Source organism: Oculina patagonica, chromosome 2, assembly GCF_052425735.1.
Source record: "Oculina patagonica isolate OP01 chromosome 2, crgOcupat, whole genome shotgun sequence".
Taxonomy (NCBI): domain Eukaryota; kingdom Metazoa; phylum Cnidaria; class Anthozoa; order Scleractinia; family Oculinidae; genus Oculina; species Oculina patagonica.
In genome coordinates this window covers 41,597,874-41,616,582 of record NC_135759.1, presented here as the reverse complement: position 1 = coordinate 41,616,582, position 18,709 = coordinate 41,597,874, and the positions used below count along the sequence as shown (strand labels likewise).

Here is an 18,709-nt window from a genome sequence, read left to right as displayed (position 1 = left end):
TTGACTCAATACACCGAATGGACCACTCGGTCGGTGCCTGGGACGAGCTTCATGAAAGCAAGGCTAGTCAGGCTTCGATGTTTTGTTTTGACAGCGCTTTCCTACAAAAGTCTTGCTTATTTGTGTTTCTTTTCGCTGCTCCTACAACTTGCTGTGTTTCTGAATGCCACGAAAAGTGATAGAAGTGTTCACCGTTTGCCTTTAAGGGAAAAAGTGGATCGATGCAATTCGTTGAGACGAACGAAAGGAGAACAAATGAGTTCACGATCGCCGCGGGAACTTTTTATAAAGCTTGTTCGCTGCATTTCAGGTTAGAAGATCTTAGAAAATGTGTAAGCAATCACATTTAGCTTCAAGTCGTTCTTATTTGGTTCAATGCGTTCAATAGCTTTAACTGTGGGGGCAGTTGAATTTCATTCACTTGGGTAGTATTTGATCGCGCGATTCTGTGCGAGTGGATCGGACGCGAACAAAGTCGGACATGAACAAATTTGTTTGAGACAGAGGATGTCTTGGAAGTGGAGCTTTTCTTTACCTTGGGAAAGGTACTGGCCATGCTACTCGTGCTGGAACACAACCAGACAGCACATAAGCTCGTCATTTAAACGAATTTTCTAAGATCATCCAACCTGAAATGTAGCGACTGAAACCTCAATATATAGTTCCCGCGGCGATCGCAAATTCCTTTCTTTCGTCTCAACGAATTGCATTGATCCACTTTTCCCTTACAGGCAAACGGTGAACACTTCTATCACTTCTTTTAGCATTCAGAAACACAGCAACTCGTAGGAGCAGTAAAAAGAAACAAACCAGATTGACAAATAAGTAATACTTTTGTACGAAAGCATTGTCAAAGCCTGACTAGCCTCGCTTTCATGAAGCTCGTCCCAGGCACCGACCGAGTGGTCCGCCATATTTGCATTCGGTGTATGGTGTTGGATTTATTTTTTCGCGGCGTGACAGTGAAAACCACCTATACTTTGAATTGTTCTTTTAGGTGCTTTCAAGCTTTGCCCTTTCCCATGAAGAAGTGGTGGCAAGAAGACTTCTCATTTCTAAAAAGACCCCAGAAGATGTAAGTTCTTCACTTTTCTTTTCAACTTTACTGCTCTCTAGCATTGTCAAATAAAATAATCTTATCGTTACTTTTTACTTTTTACAGACAGGAAGTCCATCCAGAAATTTGAATGCCCCAACTGGAGGATCAAAGGACAGGCCAGCCAGCGTTCGCAGCGGGTGAGTTAACTGTACATACACTGTGGGGAGCGGGATATAAGAATATTTTTATAAAGTAAATGTAGGTGTTTAACATAGCCTTTAGACTTGCTTTTTTTCTTATGGCCTGTTTATATGGAGGTAAGTTGTCCCAGGTAGGAGGGTTACCCTCTCCCCTGAGCCATCTTTTGCCGAGCGTTTATATGAGAAAGTTGTCCTTGTTGGCCAGGCCAAAACTTGGCCCTCTCGGTTCAAAAGACTGGCGAGAGTTGTTTTAAAACATTTATTATGGCTGCCTTTTCTAAAATCAGGAACGCTCAAGCATCAACCAAGACCATTTTTTTAAAAAATTAACTGCTGACTCCGATTTCAATTTATCTGCAATTTTGTTTTGGCCGATTATAGCATTTGCACTTGCTCTGTATGTGTCAACTTGTCCCTGGTAGGGGAGGCAAAAATAACCAAACTTTTTATATGAAGAAAAGAACTTTGGCTCGCTCCCCAGGGTCACCCTACCTTCAAAACGAGTGACCCTCCACCCAGGGTCACCCTGCCCCCCGAGCCAACTTATCAATTTCTCATGTAAACGGTTCGCAGCTACTTATAAATAAACATATGAAAAGCTCTCTTGCCCGGGGTGGCTCGGTATGGAGGGTAACCCTCTTACCAAGGACAACCCTCCTCCATATATACAGGCCGTTAGTCTGCTAGTGCTAAAGAAGAGCGTGAGTGGAACGATGGCCATGGAAGGTGAGACGCACTACCAGATTTTCCAAGGCCATATTTCCACTTGCCCTCGTTGTTTGGATTCACGCTTAACTGAAAAAGAAAAAAAGATTGCCCTTTGCACGCTTTTCCAGTATCATTAAGTACATTATTTTTTTTCTCAAGGATCTCAGCAGTCCAGAATCCTTGAATCTGATTGGCTAATTGCACTCACTGATATCTTTGTACAGAACACATGTTTCTAAAGAAGACAAGAAAAGCAGAGAGAAAAGAGATGCACAGAAAAAGAAGGTAACAGCAGAGAACTCAATCCTCCATATTTTTTCATAGTACATCACTGAATAGTACAAGGCTTCGTATGTATTTCAGTATTTTAGTTTTTTTTAAGATTATCACAATATAAAATATGCAAGAACACTCTGACAAATATCCACATTCATCAACTAAATTCACCTTTTTCATTCTAGCTGTCACGTCAGTCAACACGGTCATCAGTAACATTTGCAGCTGTAACCAAAATCTTTGTTAGTAAACTCAAGTGTAACATTTTAACCTGTTCTTGAGCTAATCACCATTTTGCACAAATACTAAAATATTAACCTTCCAGGCCGAACTCTAAAGTGTCTCAAACTAATTGTAATATTTGGTAATTAATTAAAGTATATTTCTGTTGCTGTCAGGAAATCGTCAAACATCTCTCATTGTAACGATAAGTTGTCATAACTCTGAAAATAAAAATTATTATAAAATTTAAATAAATAATCGCAACTTGTGAAATAAAAACAGTACGTCGCACTTTCTTTGAAGTAATCAATATTTGTGGTCCGGGAAAATAATTATCAGTCGAGCAAAGTAGTTGTAGGGATCACAAAATGAAGCTTAAACTAAACATTGTAGTTCCGGAGATTGGCTTTCTTTTTTCTGCTAACTGAATTGAAACTGGACTGCAAAGCGACGGATACGAGTTTCTGAGACCAGTACAATGAAGTTATTATTTCTATGCGAGACAAATTTCACTTGAAATGTAAACACAACCATTAGGCGGTAGCCAGCCTACCTGAAATGGCTGTATATGTACAGGATTAACAATATTTCGTTCAATTGTTTGTTTTCTAGGAAACCAAAAAACAAGAAACAGAAAAAGCAAAGAAAAGTAAGTACAACAACAGACCGGATTAGCAGTTTATTGTGGCTTTAAACGTTTCAGATGAAGTTCTGCGTGAAGCAACTGTGTTCATCTCTACTTTCCAAGGAAATTATTCATTAAAAACTAGCAAGGCGGGGTCACATTAACAAGTAACGAAAGACTCAAAAATTAGCGGAAACATCGAAAAATATAGATTGTGTTTTCGAGATAGTAAAAAGTTTGGGGGATTGTCATCTTGTTGAGAAGCATTTGACATTTGTAATAAACTATATTTGTTTTGCGCGAATGGAACACGCGAGAGGCGTGAATTTGCGCGCAAAAATTCTCCCGCGCATTTGCACACCCACTAAACTCTTTTAAACCGCGCCGCACAAGAACACAGATTGTATAGAAATGTTTTCCGGCATAACTTGTTTAAAAGGGAAAAAGCGACGAGTCTATGCGTGTGATTTTGATGCCAACAGGCAGTAATTTGAGGAAGTGTTTTCGTTTTCATGCAGTTGCCTCCACGGAAACTCTCAACAAGACCGCTGGTAAAGGAAAGAAAGTAAACACAACTAAGGGAGATAAGAAAGTACAACAGCCTGAACAGGAGGTAAATAATCCACTGTTATTATTCTTTTGTATCTCAAGTGTACGTATTCTTCACATTACAGCTTTAAAAGCAAGTAGCCCGAGAAAAATTTCCTCAACAAAGTGAACATGTATGGTATACAGAATGTTCCCTTGATACATTTAAATTTCTCCTGACTGCTCTCAATTCATTTCTTACTACAGTACGTTATATAACGAAGTCCTCGATATAACGAACGATATTTTTCGTCCCAGAAATAGCAAAATATGTGGAAAAGAACCTCGATATAACGACACCTCGATATAGCGAACACATTTTGCCAGTCCCATGGCCCTTCGTTATATCGAGGTTCCACTGTATAGTTGTGAAGGGAATTTAGTCATTATTGTTTACTTTATGTTGATATTTGAAGAAATAAGATGATGCTCGCCTCTGTTAGGAATTCATAAAATAGTTTCATTTGTTTATTTGTTTTTGTAGCAACCAGAAGTTGTGGAGTTTCCTAATCCACTCCTTGAAAATCCTATCAAGGAGGAGAATGGTGAAATCATAATCCCTGGAAACAGAGCTCTCATTAACCTTAACTTGTCACGTAAGTTTTTTCTCCTGGATACACACAAGATCAAATGCATCTTTATTCTTAAGGCCATGTCCCAATTGCCTGAAAAAGCATCAAAATTCCATTCTGAGTTATTTGTTTAACTGCAAGCTTGAAGAAGTATTTACCCCTGTTATTTTTGTTTCACTCTGCAGGGAATAAAATTGGTGAAATAGGCGTGGAGGCTTTTCTTATTTCCATACAAAGACAAGCAGAAGCTTCTTCGTCATCTGGTAAACCAACAGGACTCATGAGATTGTCAATGAGTGTGAGTATTAACCTCGGTAGAACAAACTATTTCTGTATTTACCGCAGTTTCCTGTAAACGTTCGGTTCCACACTGAACGAATCAGAACTCGAAGTAAGAGACATGCAACCAGTGCGAAGCGCGGGAAAACGTGCAACTGGTGCGACGCGCAGGAAAACATGCAACCGGTGTGAAGCGCGGGAAAACGTGCAACTGTTGCGAAGCGCGGGAAAACATGCAACCGGTGCGAAGCGCGGGAAAACGTGCAACTGGTGCGAAGCGCTGCCTCGTCCCAGGCGTCCTCCTCCTTGGTTGTGCACGGTTCGCTTGGGGTTGTGGGCCTGTTTTCCCGCCTTACCGCCTCAACCGTCCGGCCGATCGGCGCCTGGGACGAGGCAGTGCGAAGCGCGGGAAAACATGTAACCGGTGCGAAGTGCGGGAAAACATGCAAGTGGTGCGAAGCGCGAGAAAACATGACTAGGTTTGGCTTTGCCTCTGATTGGTTGGAAAAAGTATAACTTGTTATCTCTTAGAGCACTGCACGTGTTGCAAAAACCAATAAGGGAGTAAGAGAGAAAACAAACAGTTACTTTCGACAGTGAAATGCTCACTTGCGTTGTCAAGGGAAATTGCCTTTTCTCTAAAACTGGTAACCACTAGTCGTGTTTTACTTTGCAGAGAAACCATTTTCCTCCAGAGAACGGTTCATATCAACGTTTAATGGAAATTATGCAAACGCGTGATCCATTTTACAAACCTCCACAACCGAGCCCTGTTGACGAGACCGGTGCATCGACAAAGGTATGTTGAACGTTATGTACCAATAGGTGATGTTGTCGCCAAACCATTACATTTAAAAATACACTGAAAGCAAGCTGTTTAATCATGGCTTTTCATTCTCTCTGTTTCGTTCCATTTGGCTTCACTGCCCCTCTAAACGGTCTCCATTCAGTAGCATTCTTAACCACACGCAAGGGCAGTACTGGGAGAAAAAGACTGAGGCCTGATAATCGCCCAGTATAGTCCTGAGCAAGCTTGGGAAATGAAAGATTTATTGCACGAATTGCGTTTGAAGTAAATGAAATTACTTACTCTAAAACAAAGAAAGAGAAAAAGGTAGACGTTTCAACAAAACAGTTGGGGCTTCATTCTACAAAGAAACATTGGCAGGCCTAATTTTGGTTATTTTAAGAACGTTAAAAAAATGGCAGCATATGTATATAATGGTTAGATAACATTTAGTAACACTGGTTGATTATCTTCTAAATTCTCATTACATGTCTGCTTGTCATTATACTGCTGTGATGAGAATTTATTTTTTAATCATCTTTGGCAACTAACAGTTTCCCTCTCACGTTTTTTTTTTTCACCAGGACGAGGCTTGACTGCGGCAGTCGACAGAAAGCTCTTGATGTTCGAGAGAGATGTTGCTCTTTATCAAAAGAACACAATTTATTAATAGGTTATTTGTTAGGTTTAGCGGTACGCTACACTTATTTCACCATCAGGCCAATGCAATTGAAGTCAGACCAAAAAAATCGAAGCTGATGGTAATTCAATGTTATTTTATTTTTAATTTTTTTAAATGATGTGCAAAGAGCATCTGTTTGTCATTGCTATTTTATAATGACATTGTAATTTATTGTAAATAAATCACTTGTTAAATTGTTTGGTGTATTACTATTTTTTTTCTCTTTTGCAAGCTTTCTGCATTTTTAGACAAATATCATGGACTGGTATTCCCCCTTGCCTTTTTTGCAAAAAATGACCTTTTTGTCAAACTAAATCGATCGCTCAACAGGCGAGGAAATGTATTAGTACCTGTTGACCGCCAACCCTTGGAGTAAATTTTGAATCAGCCGAACCAAATACCCAACAGTTGTTAGCTGTCTGATTCGGCAGATACGAAAAAAACACAGTGATTAGTTCGGCAGAAAATATCAGCAATGCAAAGGATGAAACATTTTTATTATTATTATTATTTATTTTATTTTATTGCAAAGGATGATACATGCCATTTTCATAGTTGCCCTGTGAGCAGAGCCCTTAGTTTCCCGCTGATATACTCTTTCCCCTACCTTGGGATTTAATGCTCGAGAAAGTGCGACATTTTTTCGCGGCCCTTCTATCGTATTCACCGCAGCACAAGGATTTTCATACTTGGGACGCAACACTGACCGGGTTTTAAAAAACTTAAAAGATAACTAAAAGGAAAAAAATGAAACGCCCACCTTTTTGGCCTGTGTTCATGTTAGCCCACCAGCTCTATGCCCACTTAGGGCTTTGGCCACAAGTCAAGTCATGTTAGCCTCAAAGAGCTCCTCCAAGATCTTATGAGAAGACCCGTTATTAAGCCCATCAAAATCAAAGTAAACATGTTTCACTTGGCTACACACGCGACTCGACACAAAATCGGAAAAAAAACTGATTGTGCCGTCACGTTATGATGTCACGTCACGTTATAATGCACCAAAAGAAAAGCGTGTAACTGGACGCTACGGATCGTTTTAGCGCCAGCAATTTCTCGAACGTTTCGAAACTACCATAGTAGTAATGAGAACACTGTCATCTGTATACTATCCTACAACTGAAATAACACGCGCAATGTTTTTCAAAAATACGACAATGCATTCGTACGAAACATTGCGCGCGCAGCTGACTCGCGCGCAATCGTATCTAGCCGGTGAGGAAGCTCTCTGGAGGGGTGGGGGGTAAATGAGAATTGACTGCAGACTACGCAGCTAATCTCCTCAGCCAAAATCAAATAACGGCCGCATAAAAAATGGTTGCGCTCGCCGAAAAAAAACAACAAAGCAGAAATCGAGAGCCATAACCGGGAACTGAGACCGTAAAAGTGGTAAATGTAGACCTACGTTTTTTTTTTTCCATTTTTGCTACTTCTAGATTACGGCTCCTGGAAAAGTGCGTTTTCTGAATGAAAAAAAAAAAACAATCATATGCGTGCAAAAATGCAAGGTCTCGATGGCTCAAAGTAAAAAAGAAAAGTCAAGGAAAAGTCAAGTTTCAGCATCATCAGATGAGATCAAAATCTTCATTTCAACAAAGATGTTGTAACACAATCATCTATTATCGTTACGGGTTTTCATGTTGTTTACCAGCATTTATCTACACGGACCAACCAAATCTCGCGTTATTCCACGCGAGAAACAATAAATCCCTGTTCTTCCTTGTGGTCGAAGAAAGTCTGTAAGGCGCACGCGTAGCATTATCTGAAGGGTAATCTCTTGCGCGCGGGATGGGAGTGGGGACAGTTCAAAGTCACCGCTAAGACTGGGGAGGCTTTCCATGCACGAAGAGACCCATGTTTTTTTAGTGGGGTACGGGTGGAGTTCTATTTAAGGTAAAGATTCCAAAGTTTGGCTCTCCTAGTACGACGACTAATTTGACGCCCCGTCCACCCTAATGGTCTTTCGTCTATGCGTTTATTTTCTCCTATATCGCCCACACTACAACGATCGAAAACGAACACGCGTACTTTTAAAAACGCTGTTCAAAGTGGAGACGTTTATAACCGAAGCGTGATCGTATAAGTGTGGTTGACAAAAACGGAGGTTTTCGAAAACGCTGACGTTATTCTCATGACGTAACTCCGATCGAGTTTCATTGGAAGAGAGAAATTATAGCTGACAATGATGTACCTTTCTTTGCTTTCGAACTTAATCGCTCTCCTAGAATTCAACATCGTTTTTTGCAATCTTTTGTTGATCACCCAGAGAAAGAGACCATCCTGCACGAGGGTTATAATGCTTTCAAGTGTGAAACATCCGAATCCGAAACACACCCGGAAGACATGGGGACACGTCTGTTTGTCGTATGCGCACATAACACTTGTGTGTTTTTTTTCTTTTTTTCATGGCGTTAGTGCTTTTAGTGCGTTGTAGTGTGGACGGGGAAAACGCAGAGGAGCTCTTCCGATCGTTGTAGTTTGGATAGCTGAAAAAGGCATCGACGAAAACGCACTTGTGTGGATGGGGCCTGAGTTGAGCCCCTCCTTGGGAAGGTGTGGTCAGCAAAGTGGGCCTGGGACTTGCATGATCGGTTGGCACTTGGCAATAGCCGCGCCCAATTGTAAGAGGCCATCTTCACTCACTTAATGATCTAAAAAAAAGATTGTGCTCTCCTGTAAGTCTTTATTGAAAATCAGTTAACACCTTAGTTTTCTGAGCATAATAGCAATTGGTTGATAATATATTATTGATCACTGTGTTCCTGTTACAATCGGTTAGACCGCCAAGTTCTCGTCCCTTTGTCCTGAGCTGAAGTTACAACTTTGCCGGTTTTGTCTCCACCAGCCATATGTCAGAGGAGCAGTCTCCCCCCGGATAACGAACTTCATGAGCGAGTGCTGGACCGTCAGGCTCTTCTCCAAAGTCCACACAGAAATCAGGATTCAACTTGAGACCGCCATTCACTGAGTCAACGTCCACTTGTAACAACATGGCGCCTTTCCTGGATAAAGAATTCAATACAATTTCACGATGTTCCTTTTCGATAATGTTCATCCTTGAAAATTACTTCGAAGTAAGACTTAAGTGGGTTGGTATCAAATGGTACGGATGTAGTAGGTAGGTTACTAGGCAACAGAATAATCGTCATAGCAACAAGCTGACGTTTGACGTCAATTTTGCTCCCGTTTTTTTCTAATTGGGCAATGACAATCGGTGATACTTCGAGAAGATGCCATATTAGCTTTTGTTCCGTAAAATGAACTCTCTTTGACAAAGCATTTCTAAAACAACACTCTAGGAAATTAACTGCCATGAAAACAATTTGTTAAAGCTAACCGAGTAGGTAGGTCACTGACTCGGTGAAATGAAAATTTAAACTGATAAACAAACGGGTGTACAAATGCTAAATGGGACGTAAATCTTCATTGACGAGATTTAATTGGTTAAAGAGGAGATTTCAGTGATTCTTACTTGGAGAGATTAGGGTAGAACTGATTGTCCCACACACTGTACAGTGATGTTGTTACGTAAAGCCGCCTGCCATCCAAACTGAGCTGAATCATCTGCGGTCCTCCTTCCACTCGCTTCCCCTTCACGTAACATGGCGCAGGCTGTCCACTCAGCTCAGAGTCTTGTATCACTTTCACTGGACCATCGTTGACAATACTGCCACCTATAAACAGCTACAAGGGATGTTTTAAAAAAAGATTGTTTTTAAACTTTTAAAACTTGTTCTGTCCAACTTCTTTTATGAGTTAGCGGTGGAGTTATGGCTTCCAATTCTGATTGGCTGTTTGCATTCATGATTTGCGTTTGCTGAGGCTGGCCAAGCCAATTTCTTTGCTTTGGATCAGATTCGTTAACAAAACGTTTCTCCCTGAGTTTTTGCACGACAAGATATGTGCGGCGGTTTTTTGACAGATAGTAAAGCGGTGTGTTTCATTTGTGTGAGTGCTACCTGGGAGCTAGGTGCATTTCGTTTGCGACCGGGACCGCTCATACCGTCATTTGTGTAAAAGAGATAATGTATATTTAACATGATCTACCTACCTAAAACAAAAGGCAAAGAAATCGTTAGTACATAGAGTGCAAATATTTACCTGACCAACAAGTTTCGGGTGCATGGGATCTGTGATGTCATACTGTCTAATGTCTCCATGAATCCAATTGTTGAAATACAGGAACTTGTCGTCCAATGAAATCAGAATGTCGGTAATCAGACCTAAATAACACATGGCAAGAATTCATAAGATTTTTCATAGAATCTCAACATGTAGAGGGTGACAGAACTACGGGACCCCGAGAGAAAAGGGGCGGGTGGCGTGTGAAGGGAGGGTGGGAAACGGGATTTCTAAGGTGGCGGGAACCGGGAAGAATTAATTTTTTTTCAACATTTCATTATATTTTGCAAAAGAAATGGGACAAAGAGGAGTGAACCACTACGGAAAGTGACGGGAAGCAAGGGAAAAAAGGTACGGAAAGTGGGAGGCACACAATATTTCTTCCTGATGACTGCGCGATAGCCTTAATAACCGGAAACGAGATGTAGTGCTGACCTGGCATTTCCGGTAGAGCCCAGCCCTCAACCTTCTTGTTTGGGACCTTGATGACAGTTTCAGTACCCCAAATGTCCATCTGCAAAATATCACAATGTTGAGCTGCTGCGAGAAAATATATTTATAAAAAAGAAAGTATAGCCGAGCAAAAACAGGGTATGTCGCGCGCGCAAAGGGCCTAATAATTCCGTTATTCCTCCCGTCTCGTTTATCTAACTAATCATCTAACTAAAGGAACACAAAAGACCACAAAAACGTCGCTGGCGTATTGTACTGCCAACAAATGAGATGCAAATGGTTCAAAATCAGGAAAGAGTGATGACTGACGCGCGCAATAACTTTTAGCAAAGTGATGACTTAGCAGCATACTGCCTCAATCCCTACCCGACCCTCTTGTTTTGGACAACTCGCCCCACCTCCTTGTTCGATCACTACATGCTCATTGCCAACCCCAATTGTGTCCCAACCAGTAAAAAATTTGCTAAACTTTACCTGGTTTTTGAAGAACCTGACGATGGTACTGCTAAGTGCACATCCCGTGAATCCTTGCGGCTCTTCAGGGTTGTGCAGAAATCTTATTTCCAGGGGAATGGTGCCCACTCCCAAGTCTATTGTCTGTTGAATGGTCCGTGAGGTCCAGTCCCACACGTGCAAGTGAGATCCGTATTTGCCTAAAAAGGAAGGTATCTTCACGCTACGTATAACTTTTGCAACAAAACGTTGGTGAATATTCATGAATATGGATAGTTTTAAATCTTTGTCAACGCCAAAACAATATTTGAACAAGAGCTATTACCCCAAAATTCTGAACAAAGGTTTTTATTGTTGAGCTCATTTTATTGTTGGGGCTAGGGGCGTTATTATCAAAAAGTAACTTTTTATATCAGAAATTTAATGGTTTATATTTGGTACTGGTATTTTACGTCTCAAAAGCTTTAGATGTCTTCAGGTGCATCTAATTTTCTGACGTGGTAATTTTTTCTCAGTAACAGAATGATATGAAACACAAAACAAAGCTCTGCAAACTGAACATCAAAAGTCACTAAACACACTGTTAGGAGTTAGGTCTGAAATTTCGGGAAGAGGAGTTTGTTAACGTTAAGCCATTACAGAGCAACAAACCAAAAGTAAAACCAAATCAATCTTCTATCTGCTTTATCAAAAAGGGGTGACCTTTGTGAAAAAAATCTTCAGCAATAGATGTGTTAAAAATTATAGTGTGCTCTGACTGGGCGGCAGAAAAAGGAAACTGCCACTTTTAATATGCCACACCCAAACTGGCAAGAGTACACTTGCGTGGGCCCGTATTCGTCAGAAACTGGTTACTGAAGTCGGCTCACACAGACTTTAGTTTTCTAAAACTGTAACGCACACGTGCGTTACTTATCTTGCGCGTTACCTATTTTGTGTTTCCTATTTTTTTGTTATTTGTGGGATACAAAAATTCCTTACCCGCCTGAACATCTTCAACTTTGAATCCTTTAGTAAGAGCGTTAGGTACTCCCCACTCTGTACTGATCATCACATTGTGAAAGGGCTGGTACCAAAAGTCATATCCCATTGGAGCAGGGGGCCCAGACTCCCAACGTCCTTTGACATCGAACGTCTTTCCATCCAGGATAACGAAACCTCCTGAAAAATAAAGGTAAAGTCAAGATCAGTTCGAGAAATTGTTAAAGTAACGCTTTAAGGGGGTGGGGTGGGTGTATTGGCATTACAGCGTATTTTCAAGCTCGAAATATTAATTTTCTTTACCGATTCGGATTGCCAGGCATTTGCCTTAAGATAAGTTTTAAGCTGAAACTGGTCTAACATCAAGTACGACTTTCATGTATTTTCGCCCGGCTGTCAGCTAACTCAAAACAAGGGACAGCTTTTCTTGTCCCATAAATGTATAGGATTTAAAAACAACGCTTCCCGAGAAAACAAATCCGCTATGTAAGCAGTATTCCATAGTACTGATCATCTCCCTCCCCGTTAGTATTTCATAGTACTGACCTTCTCCCTCCCCGTTAGGTTTTCCTAGAGAACTAATCATGACCTCTCCGTTAGCCAGGCAATGTGTTGTGTGGGGAAAGCCAAGTCCAGTCTTCTTAGCGACCTCTTCTGGCTGAACTATCTGTTGCAAAAGAAACGCGCGCAAAAAGTAAAAAACATACATGAAAACGTTTCTTAGTAGATCAGTGGAAGTGAAGGATCCTGTGAAAATATTTAAACATCATGAGAAATCAATGTCGAGTTAATAAAACGGCAAATATACATAGTTCCAGGCGTCTTTTTCTATCTCATCGGCAAGGAGACGCCAAATAATATGGTAAACGCAGTTCCATAACGTCAAAGATGTCACACACTGGTCAGAAAGTACTGGATTAGAATGATATAGAGCGCGTCGAAAGTAATTCACATTTTCGTCTAAAAAAGAACGACTTTTTTCAATTTTACAAACATGTTTCGACGGTACATCCGTCATCGTCAGTGTAATGGTTGTGATTGCAAGGCGCTTACAAGGAAAGCGTCAAATTAATGTGTTCGACCTGTCGATCCAGGTCGGGCTTTTCCAATTGATGTACATGATTCTTAAAGCTTGACTTTGTACCTTGTAGCTGCAGAGTCTAGATGAAACAATCTATCAAGCAGGAGGCACAGACTCTGGATTCTGCAAATGCTTGAATACATGGGAAGATCTGTCCGATGAAAATTCACATTTGCTTTGGTATTGCATTAGCTTGCATTACTACGCTTAGTGATTGGTTTAAAAAAATCCCGCCACTCTCATCTAAACAAAAGTAAAACCAAAACCAATCGTGACTCGCTCGCGCACGTTTTTCCGCGCTTCGTAACGGCTACATATATTTACTTCGAGTTTTGATCAGATTGGTTCACTTAATTGTTTGTGTCCTATTTGTGATCAATAATCAAATCAGTCATCTCGATTGGCACAGTGCTAAAAACTTGCTCACATGAATTGAAAGGATCGGAAGCATATAGCAAGAAGGAGGAACTCGAGTAAGCAAACTGAAGAAAATGTTTTGTTTCTGCTGTTTCGGAACTTTTAGAACAAAGGTTGAATCGACTAAGCTTGACATCAGAAACTCCAAAAATCTATCACTGTTTAGCAATCGCCCCTTTTTAAGCTCTTGTTTTGCTATTTTTCCACACGTTTGGGCTCCAAAAAAATTTACAGGAGTGACAGCAACCTTCTTGAGCTCCTACCCCGACCACACACCCCCCCCCCCCCCTCCCCGCATAACTGCGTATATTATGCATCTACTTAGTCCAGACCCTGAACTCCCTCGTCCGCGCGCCATTTATTGGGGTTGAACCCCTATAAAGGGCGCGCGGAAGGGAGAGTTCAGGGACTGGACTAGCATCTACTTAGTTTTGAGTTACCTTGTGTATCCGTGGAGCTCTAGGATCACTTTCTACATCAAAGATATAAATCCGACCAGAAATTAAAGATGGCATAATGAGGCGATTTCTCCTCTTGTTCGGGTCACCAAAACAACTGAAAAATAAGACTTGGTTATAAACTGGGTTATGGTGTCTTGATGCAATGCCAAAAGAAGTAAGTATTTGATTGAATATACGTTTTTCTTTCTGCCCACTATTATAAAATTCGTCTCTTGCTCTGCTTGCTCGTCAGACGCCTGTAAAGCCAATTCGAACCGGAAAGAGTCCTTATTGATGAGCTCTGATGCAGATCCTCGGGGTGTGGCTGATCAGTTTTAAATGTTTGGGTCAGGCCGAAGACTCTTGCATTCTTTTGCATATTGAAAAATAGAGAAGCTGTGAACAGTCTAGCGCGCAAGTAATACCTTATCCGAGAAAATACAAGAGACGCGACTAGACCTTCGTCATCAGTACAAAACGTTTGTGTTGCATCTGAGATGTCTATATTAAATTTACCATTGTAACTCAACTCACCTACTGCAGGCGTTCCAACCGCTGTGATGTAATTCATCTCCCTTGTAAGGCACTGGCAGGCGATGAATGACCTAAAAAAACCACAGTGACAATTCAAATTCATCAAACTGTTTCTATTAGTACAGTTGAACCCTGGTAATTCGAACTCTGAAGGGAAACGAAGAACAGTTTAAGTTGGGGGGGGGGGGGGGGGGTTTCAAGTAAACCAAGTAAAAATGACTGAAAAGTGGATCCAAGGGAAATAGAAGTTAGTTCGAGTTAGCGGGTTTGTTCGAGTTATCCGAGTTCCAGTTACCGGGGTTCTACTGTAGTAATTAACAATTTCTCCCTGGATTTTCAGTGCAAAACGTCATTCAATCAAATTGATAGTGAAACAATGCAACGTTACCCTTCACATGCCATTGAATAATGACCACATTAAAATGGGATTGATCAATAGATCCGGGCAAACACCTTACCAATGAAATTTTGCTTACATTCAAAATAACCCTGTGTTAGTAGCTAGTAGAGTCGAGCTCAAGTTGTGTTTACAATAGGACCAAGCTATATGGTTGTGCAAATAGTATAAGAAGCTAATCCGAGTCAAATCGACAAATTTTTAAGCAATGGCAAGTGCACAGGCACATTCCTGTACAAAATTTTAACCGAGATCTCGGCAATCTCGGCGAGATCTCGACATTCTCGCTGAGATTGTCGAATTCTCGCCGAGATCTCGGTAACCCAAGGAGCCACCCAGCTGAGATCTCGGCAATCTCGGTGAGATCTCGGACAAAATTTTGTACGGGTATGTAGTTAATTTTGCTCTTGAATAGAGTTCAAATTGGTCAAATATGGAAACTGCATGCTTTTTTAACCAAAATTATTGCAGAGTTCAGCAAAAAATTCAAGTCAAATGAACTTCGTTGTACATCTACAGAGTCCCTGATTTTAAAGTTCTATTTTGCTTTATACCTAATAAAAAAGTTAATATAAATAATGATAATAATGGAAACTTTATTTATGTGTCAAATTTCAGAGCTGAGGGGAAAGCCCCGTCTACTAACTGAGGAAACCTAAAAATTACCTACAAATGACCTATTACTGACAACATAAGCTGACTAGTCAAGTATACCGGAGATACCTTTGAGTAGGTTGTAGAACGAGGATTCACATCAACAGTAGCAAGGTAATCTGGTTTATCTACCCCGGTATTTGTACGGATACAGGGAAGGTAGACAAGAGTTTCCCTGGGGCCTTTCATAGCATTCAGGGGTGTGGCATATCCTGGCCCACATGCACAGTGACCTGCCAAACAAGTGCAAAATGATTACCTTATTACATGAAATTTTCGCGACACGTTAATTTCGCGATTTTGAGGTGCGCATATTTCGCGACACTTAAATTTCGCGATTTTGCGAAAATTTTGTATTTTGAATCACTTTAATTTTGCGTTTTTGAGTAAGACACAGTTTACATTTCCTTGGCAATATTTTTTTACATTCCATTGAATTAAATAAAACGACTTCATCAAAGGAAAAATAACGTCAAAATTAACAAAAACGCAAGGGCAGGACTAAAATCTTGGAAATAGCAACAACAGAGCAGTTCTCACAATGTCTACAAGTAGGTTATGCTTGTACGTGCATGAGTTATTGTTCTTGAGTCAATTGACGACAACATCCATAAGATTGATAATTTCTTCCTTCAGTGGTACTAAACTTATCCTATCTTGATTATTGACATAATGTGAGTCACTTAATTTTCGCGTCATGTTATGTTCGCGACACTTATTGTTCGCGTCACTTAAATTTCGCGATTTTTTTTGGAATCGCAAAATTCGCGAAATTAAAGTGTCGCAAAAATTTCATGTAATAAGGTAATGTTTATATCTTATGACTTTCCATCCCAACTGATGTCTCCCTATAGAAAATGTAACAACATCATACAGATTGGCCTGTGGAGAGAAAGACAGGTTAAACAAGACTGTGCAAAACTATTAGGGGGGGGGGGGGTATGTTTTCCCTATGGTGGACTAAACAGGGAGGTTCCACCCGAAAGGGGTACCTTTTTCAGGCTGGTGAGGTATATAAAAGGGTACGGATTTAACAGGTTGAAGTTTAGGAAAGGGTCAAGTAAAATGATATATTGAGCTGACTTTTGGCTAAAATTTGAATCTGGTCAGTAGATCCCATTTTTGCAATCGCCTCTTTTGTAGCCAATAATTCTGCTATATATTCTTACTTTAAAGAGATGCAGGTCAGAATATTTTGGTTAAAATTGACTTGCAAACCACTATTGGCCCGAATACAGTCTTCAACTTAAGACTTCTGTAACACATGAATTTATGGGGAGCATCTCAAGACCAGACCGGACATGAAATTTTTAATCAGGTTGCTCATTCAGGCACATAAATTTCGGATAGGGGTGTGCCGCCAAGGTTCTTAAACCCTGACCCTATTTAAGGATAAAGAAAGTTCCCATCAAAAGAACATCCGGTTTGACTGTAATAGTTATCTTCAATGTTGCATGTCCCTGCATGTCTAACCGCACGTCGTGTCACGCAACGTCAAAGGACCAACGACGCACGTGCCCTCAAGTAGTACAGTTACAAAAAATTGTCCCGACATTCTAAAAGAAACAAGCTAAGTCAACTAATTTATGTCAACTTTGGACTACAGACGCTCACCCTGAAGCTTCAATTAAAACGCGATTCACACCTGAGATGTGAAAATTGACATGTCTGACATCAACTGAAAGCTTAGGTCGATTCCTTAAAATCTGTTTTCCTCTTGCATTTGAGAGATTTATTTCATGATTTAGCCATTTCAACCTTTTTAAACATAGCAATTTAAAATGTCCCGTCTTAGCGCACGGTACGCTGGCCGAGTGAATCCACAGCCAACAAAACCTACACTAGTAATCTGCTATCAGGCCAAGTTTCCCTCGGGCCATTTTACAAGCGTGAAATAAATACGTCTGGTCGCAAGGGCATTAACAAAGCCAAAACAGAATGATAAATCATGAATTCTTTTCCTAAAGTGAAACAGACACAATAAAGATAAACTGACTGTTTGAAACTCACCTCCACTCGCCATTTCAGCAGACGAAAATTTAAAAGCTGACTCACGCTTGGAAATTTGTGCAGTGTCCAGTGTCTGTGGTGTATTGTGCAATTAATTGCGGCTATTGGCTCACCAGGGCAAACAGTCACGCAATGCCTAAATTCCGGCTAGAGAACCGTGACACTAGTTTAAAACCCCGGTATAAACTTGTATTTTTAAAACGGACACCCCAGTATTTTCCATTGTTTACGTAAGAGATAAATACCGAAAACGGAGGTATCAATCCATATATATGGAGTATATACTCAAGTTCGAGGTATCCATGAGGGATCATTATGTAAAGGACAAAAGCTATCTAATAAGTGGTACCTCGTGTCCGACCGTAAACAATGTAGTCTTTCTTTCGATTTATTGCTGCCATTGTGCACTTTTCAGGGATTCTGCGTTTTTTTGTGACTTGTCAAGCTTATTTAACACGAGGTTCTTTTAATGGTTTGTTTTGTTTTTTTGACGAGGAAAGCGCCCGCGGAGGGACTCCTATATGCCAGGGGCGGGGTAGCCTGTCACAGGCTCACGGTAGTTAGGGGAAAGCGAAAAACACGGGCGAGCGAGGAAAAAAGAAGGAGGAAGGTGTTCTTCGCTTTCCTCCGACTACCGAGAGCCTGGAACAGGCTAGGGGCGAGGACGCTCGTCGTTTTGAAGAGAACCCCTAAAAAAGAGACCAACCTAGGGTGTGGCTCAAACTTTTCTTGACCCCTAAAAGATACCAAAAAACTAAGAATATAACTTATATTTGTATATTTCTTTGTGTTTAGCCCTAAACGAGACCATTATGGCTAAAAACATTAGCGTTTTGCCCGGAACACCCTAAGCGAGGATAGCCTGCATGCTATGGAGGCGTATTTTTGCGAGCGAACGCATTTTGACGGGCTAGCGCCATCTTGGATTCGTACTCTGATCGCTAGCTCTCGCCAGCACGGCAGGCTAAAGCAAGACCAAAAATCCGAAATTTTCACCCCTAAGCGAAACGACGAGCATCCCCGCCCCTTTCATTTGCGAGTCCCTCCATGGGAAGAGCGAAAACAAAACGTGACATGAGACACTGAGCCAAAAGGGCTTTTGATTTTTGGTGCCGCGATGAGCTTAAAATCCCGCATCCCGTTTTCAAATTTTGGCGAATCCCGCTTTCCGGGGAGTAGTCAAATCTCGAAT

The 18,709-nt window shown here is 40.9% G+C and overlaps 2 protein-coding genes across 2 annotated transcripts in view; one reads left to right on the top strand and one right to left on the bottom strand.

The window, feature by feature from the left end:
• Positions 1-6,175, top strand: part of LOC144642377 (leucine-rich repeat-containing protein 71-like) — a 7,825-nt gene extending 1,650 nt beyond the window's left edge. The window contains exons 2-10 of the mRNA XM_078501341.1: positions 998-1,075; positions 1,163-1,236; positions 2,172-2,232; positions 3,058-3,094; positions 3,589-3,683; positions 4,143-4,254; positions 4,416-4,528; positions 5,186-5,308; positions 5,881-6,175. Of these exons, the coding sequence (XP_078357467.1) occupies positions 998-1,075; positions 1,163-1,236; positions 2,172-2,232; positions 3,058-3,094; positions 3,589-3,683; positions 4,143-4,254; positions 4,416-4,528; positions 5,186-5,308; positions 5,881-5,892 (705 nt within the window). The 3' untranslated portion in view covers positions 5,893-6,175. The remainder of the gene's footprint in view (positions 1-997; positions 1,076-1,162; positions 1,237-2,171; positions 2,233-3,057; positions 3,095-3,588; positions 3,684-4,142; positions 4,255-4,415; positions 4,529-5,185; positions 5,309-5,880) is intronic.
• Positions 6,176-8,638: 2,463 nt separating this feature from the next.
• On the bottom strand, positions 8,639-17,634 carry LOC144641510 (methanethiol oxidase-like). Its single transcript, XM_078500523.1, has 11 exons — positions 17,518-17,634; positions 15,577-15,740; positions 14,457-14,527; positions 13,923-14,037; positions 12,531-12,651; positions 11,985-12,164; positions 11,025-11,203; positions 10,533-10,611; positions 10,077-10,198; positions 9,448-9,659; positions 8,639-8,977 (listed from the first exon to the last, which is right to left on the bottom strand). The coding sequence occupies exons 1-11, from the start codon at positions 17,528-17,530 to the stop codon at positions 8,791-8,793; spliced, it is 1,443 nt and encodes a 480-aa protein (XP_078356649.1). The 5' UTR covers positions 17,531-17,634; the 3' UTR covers positions 8,639-8,790.
• Positions 17,635-18,709: the final 1,075 nt, after the last annotated feature.

What these genes read in the sequence shown, in the direction of transcription:
- LOC144641510 (XM_078500523.1), bottom strand. An exon ending in GTTCTACAACCTACTCAAAG is followed by an intron (nt 14,528 to 15,576) that starts GTATCTCCGGTA and finishes TGGTTTTTTTAG; the next exon opens with GTCATTCATCGCCTGCCAGT. An exon ending in GAGCTCCACGGATACACAAG is followed by an intron (nt 12,652 to 13,922) that starts GTAACTCAAAAC and finishes CTTTTGCAACAG; the next exon opens with ATAGTTCAGCCAGAAGAGGT.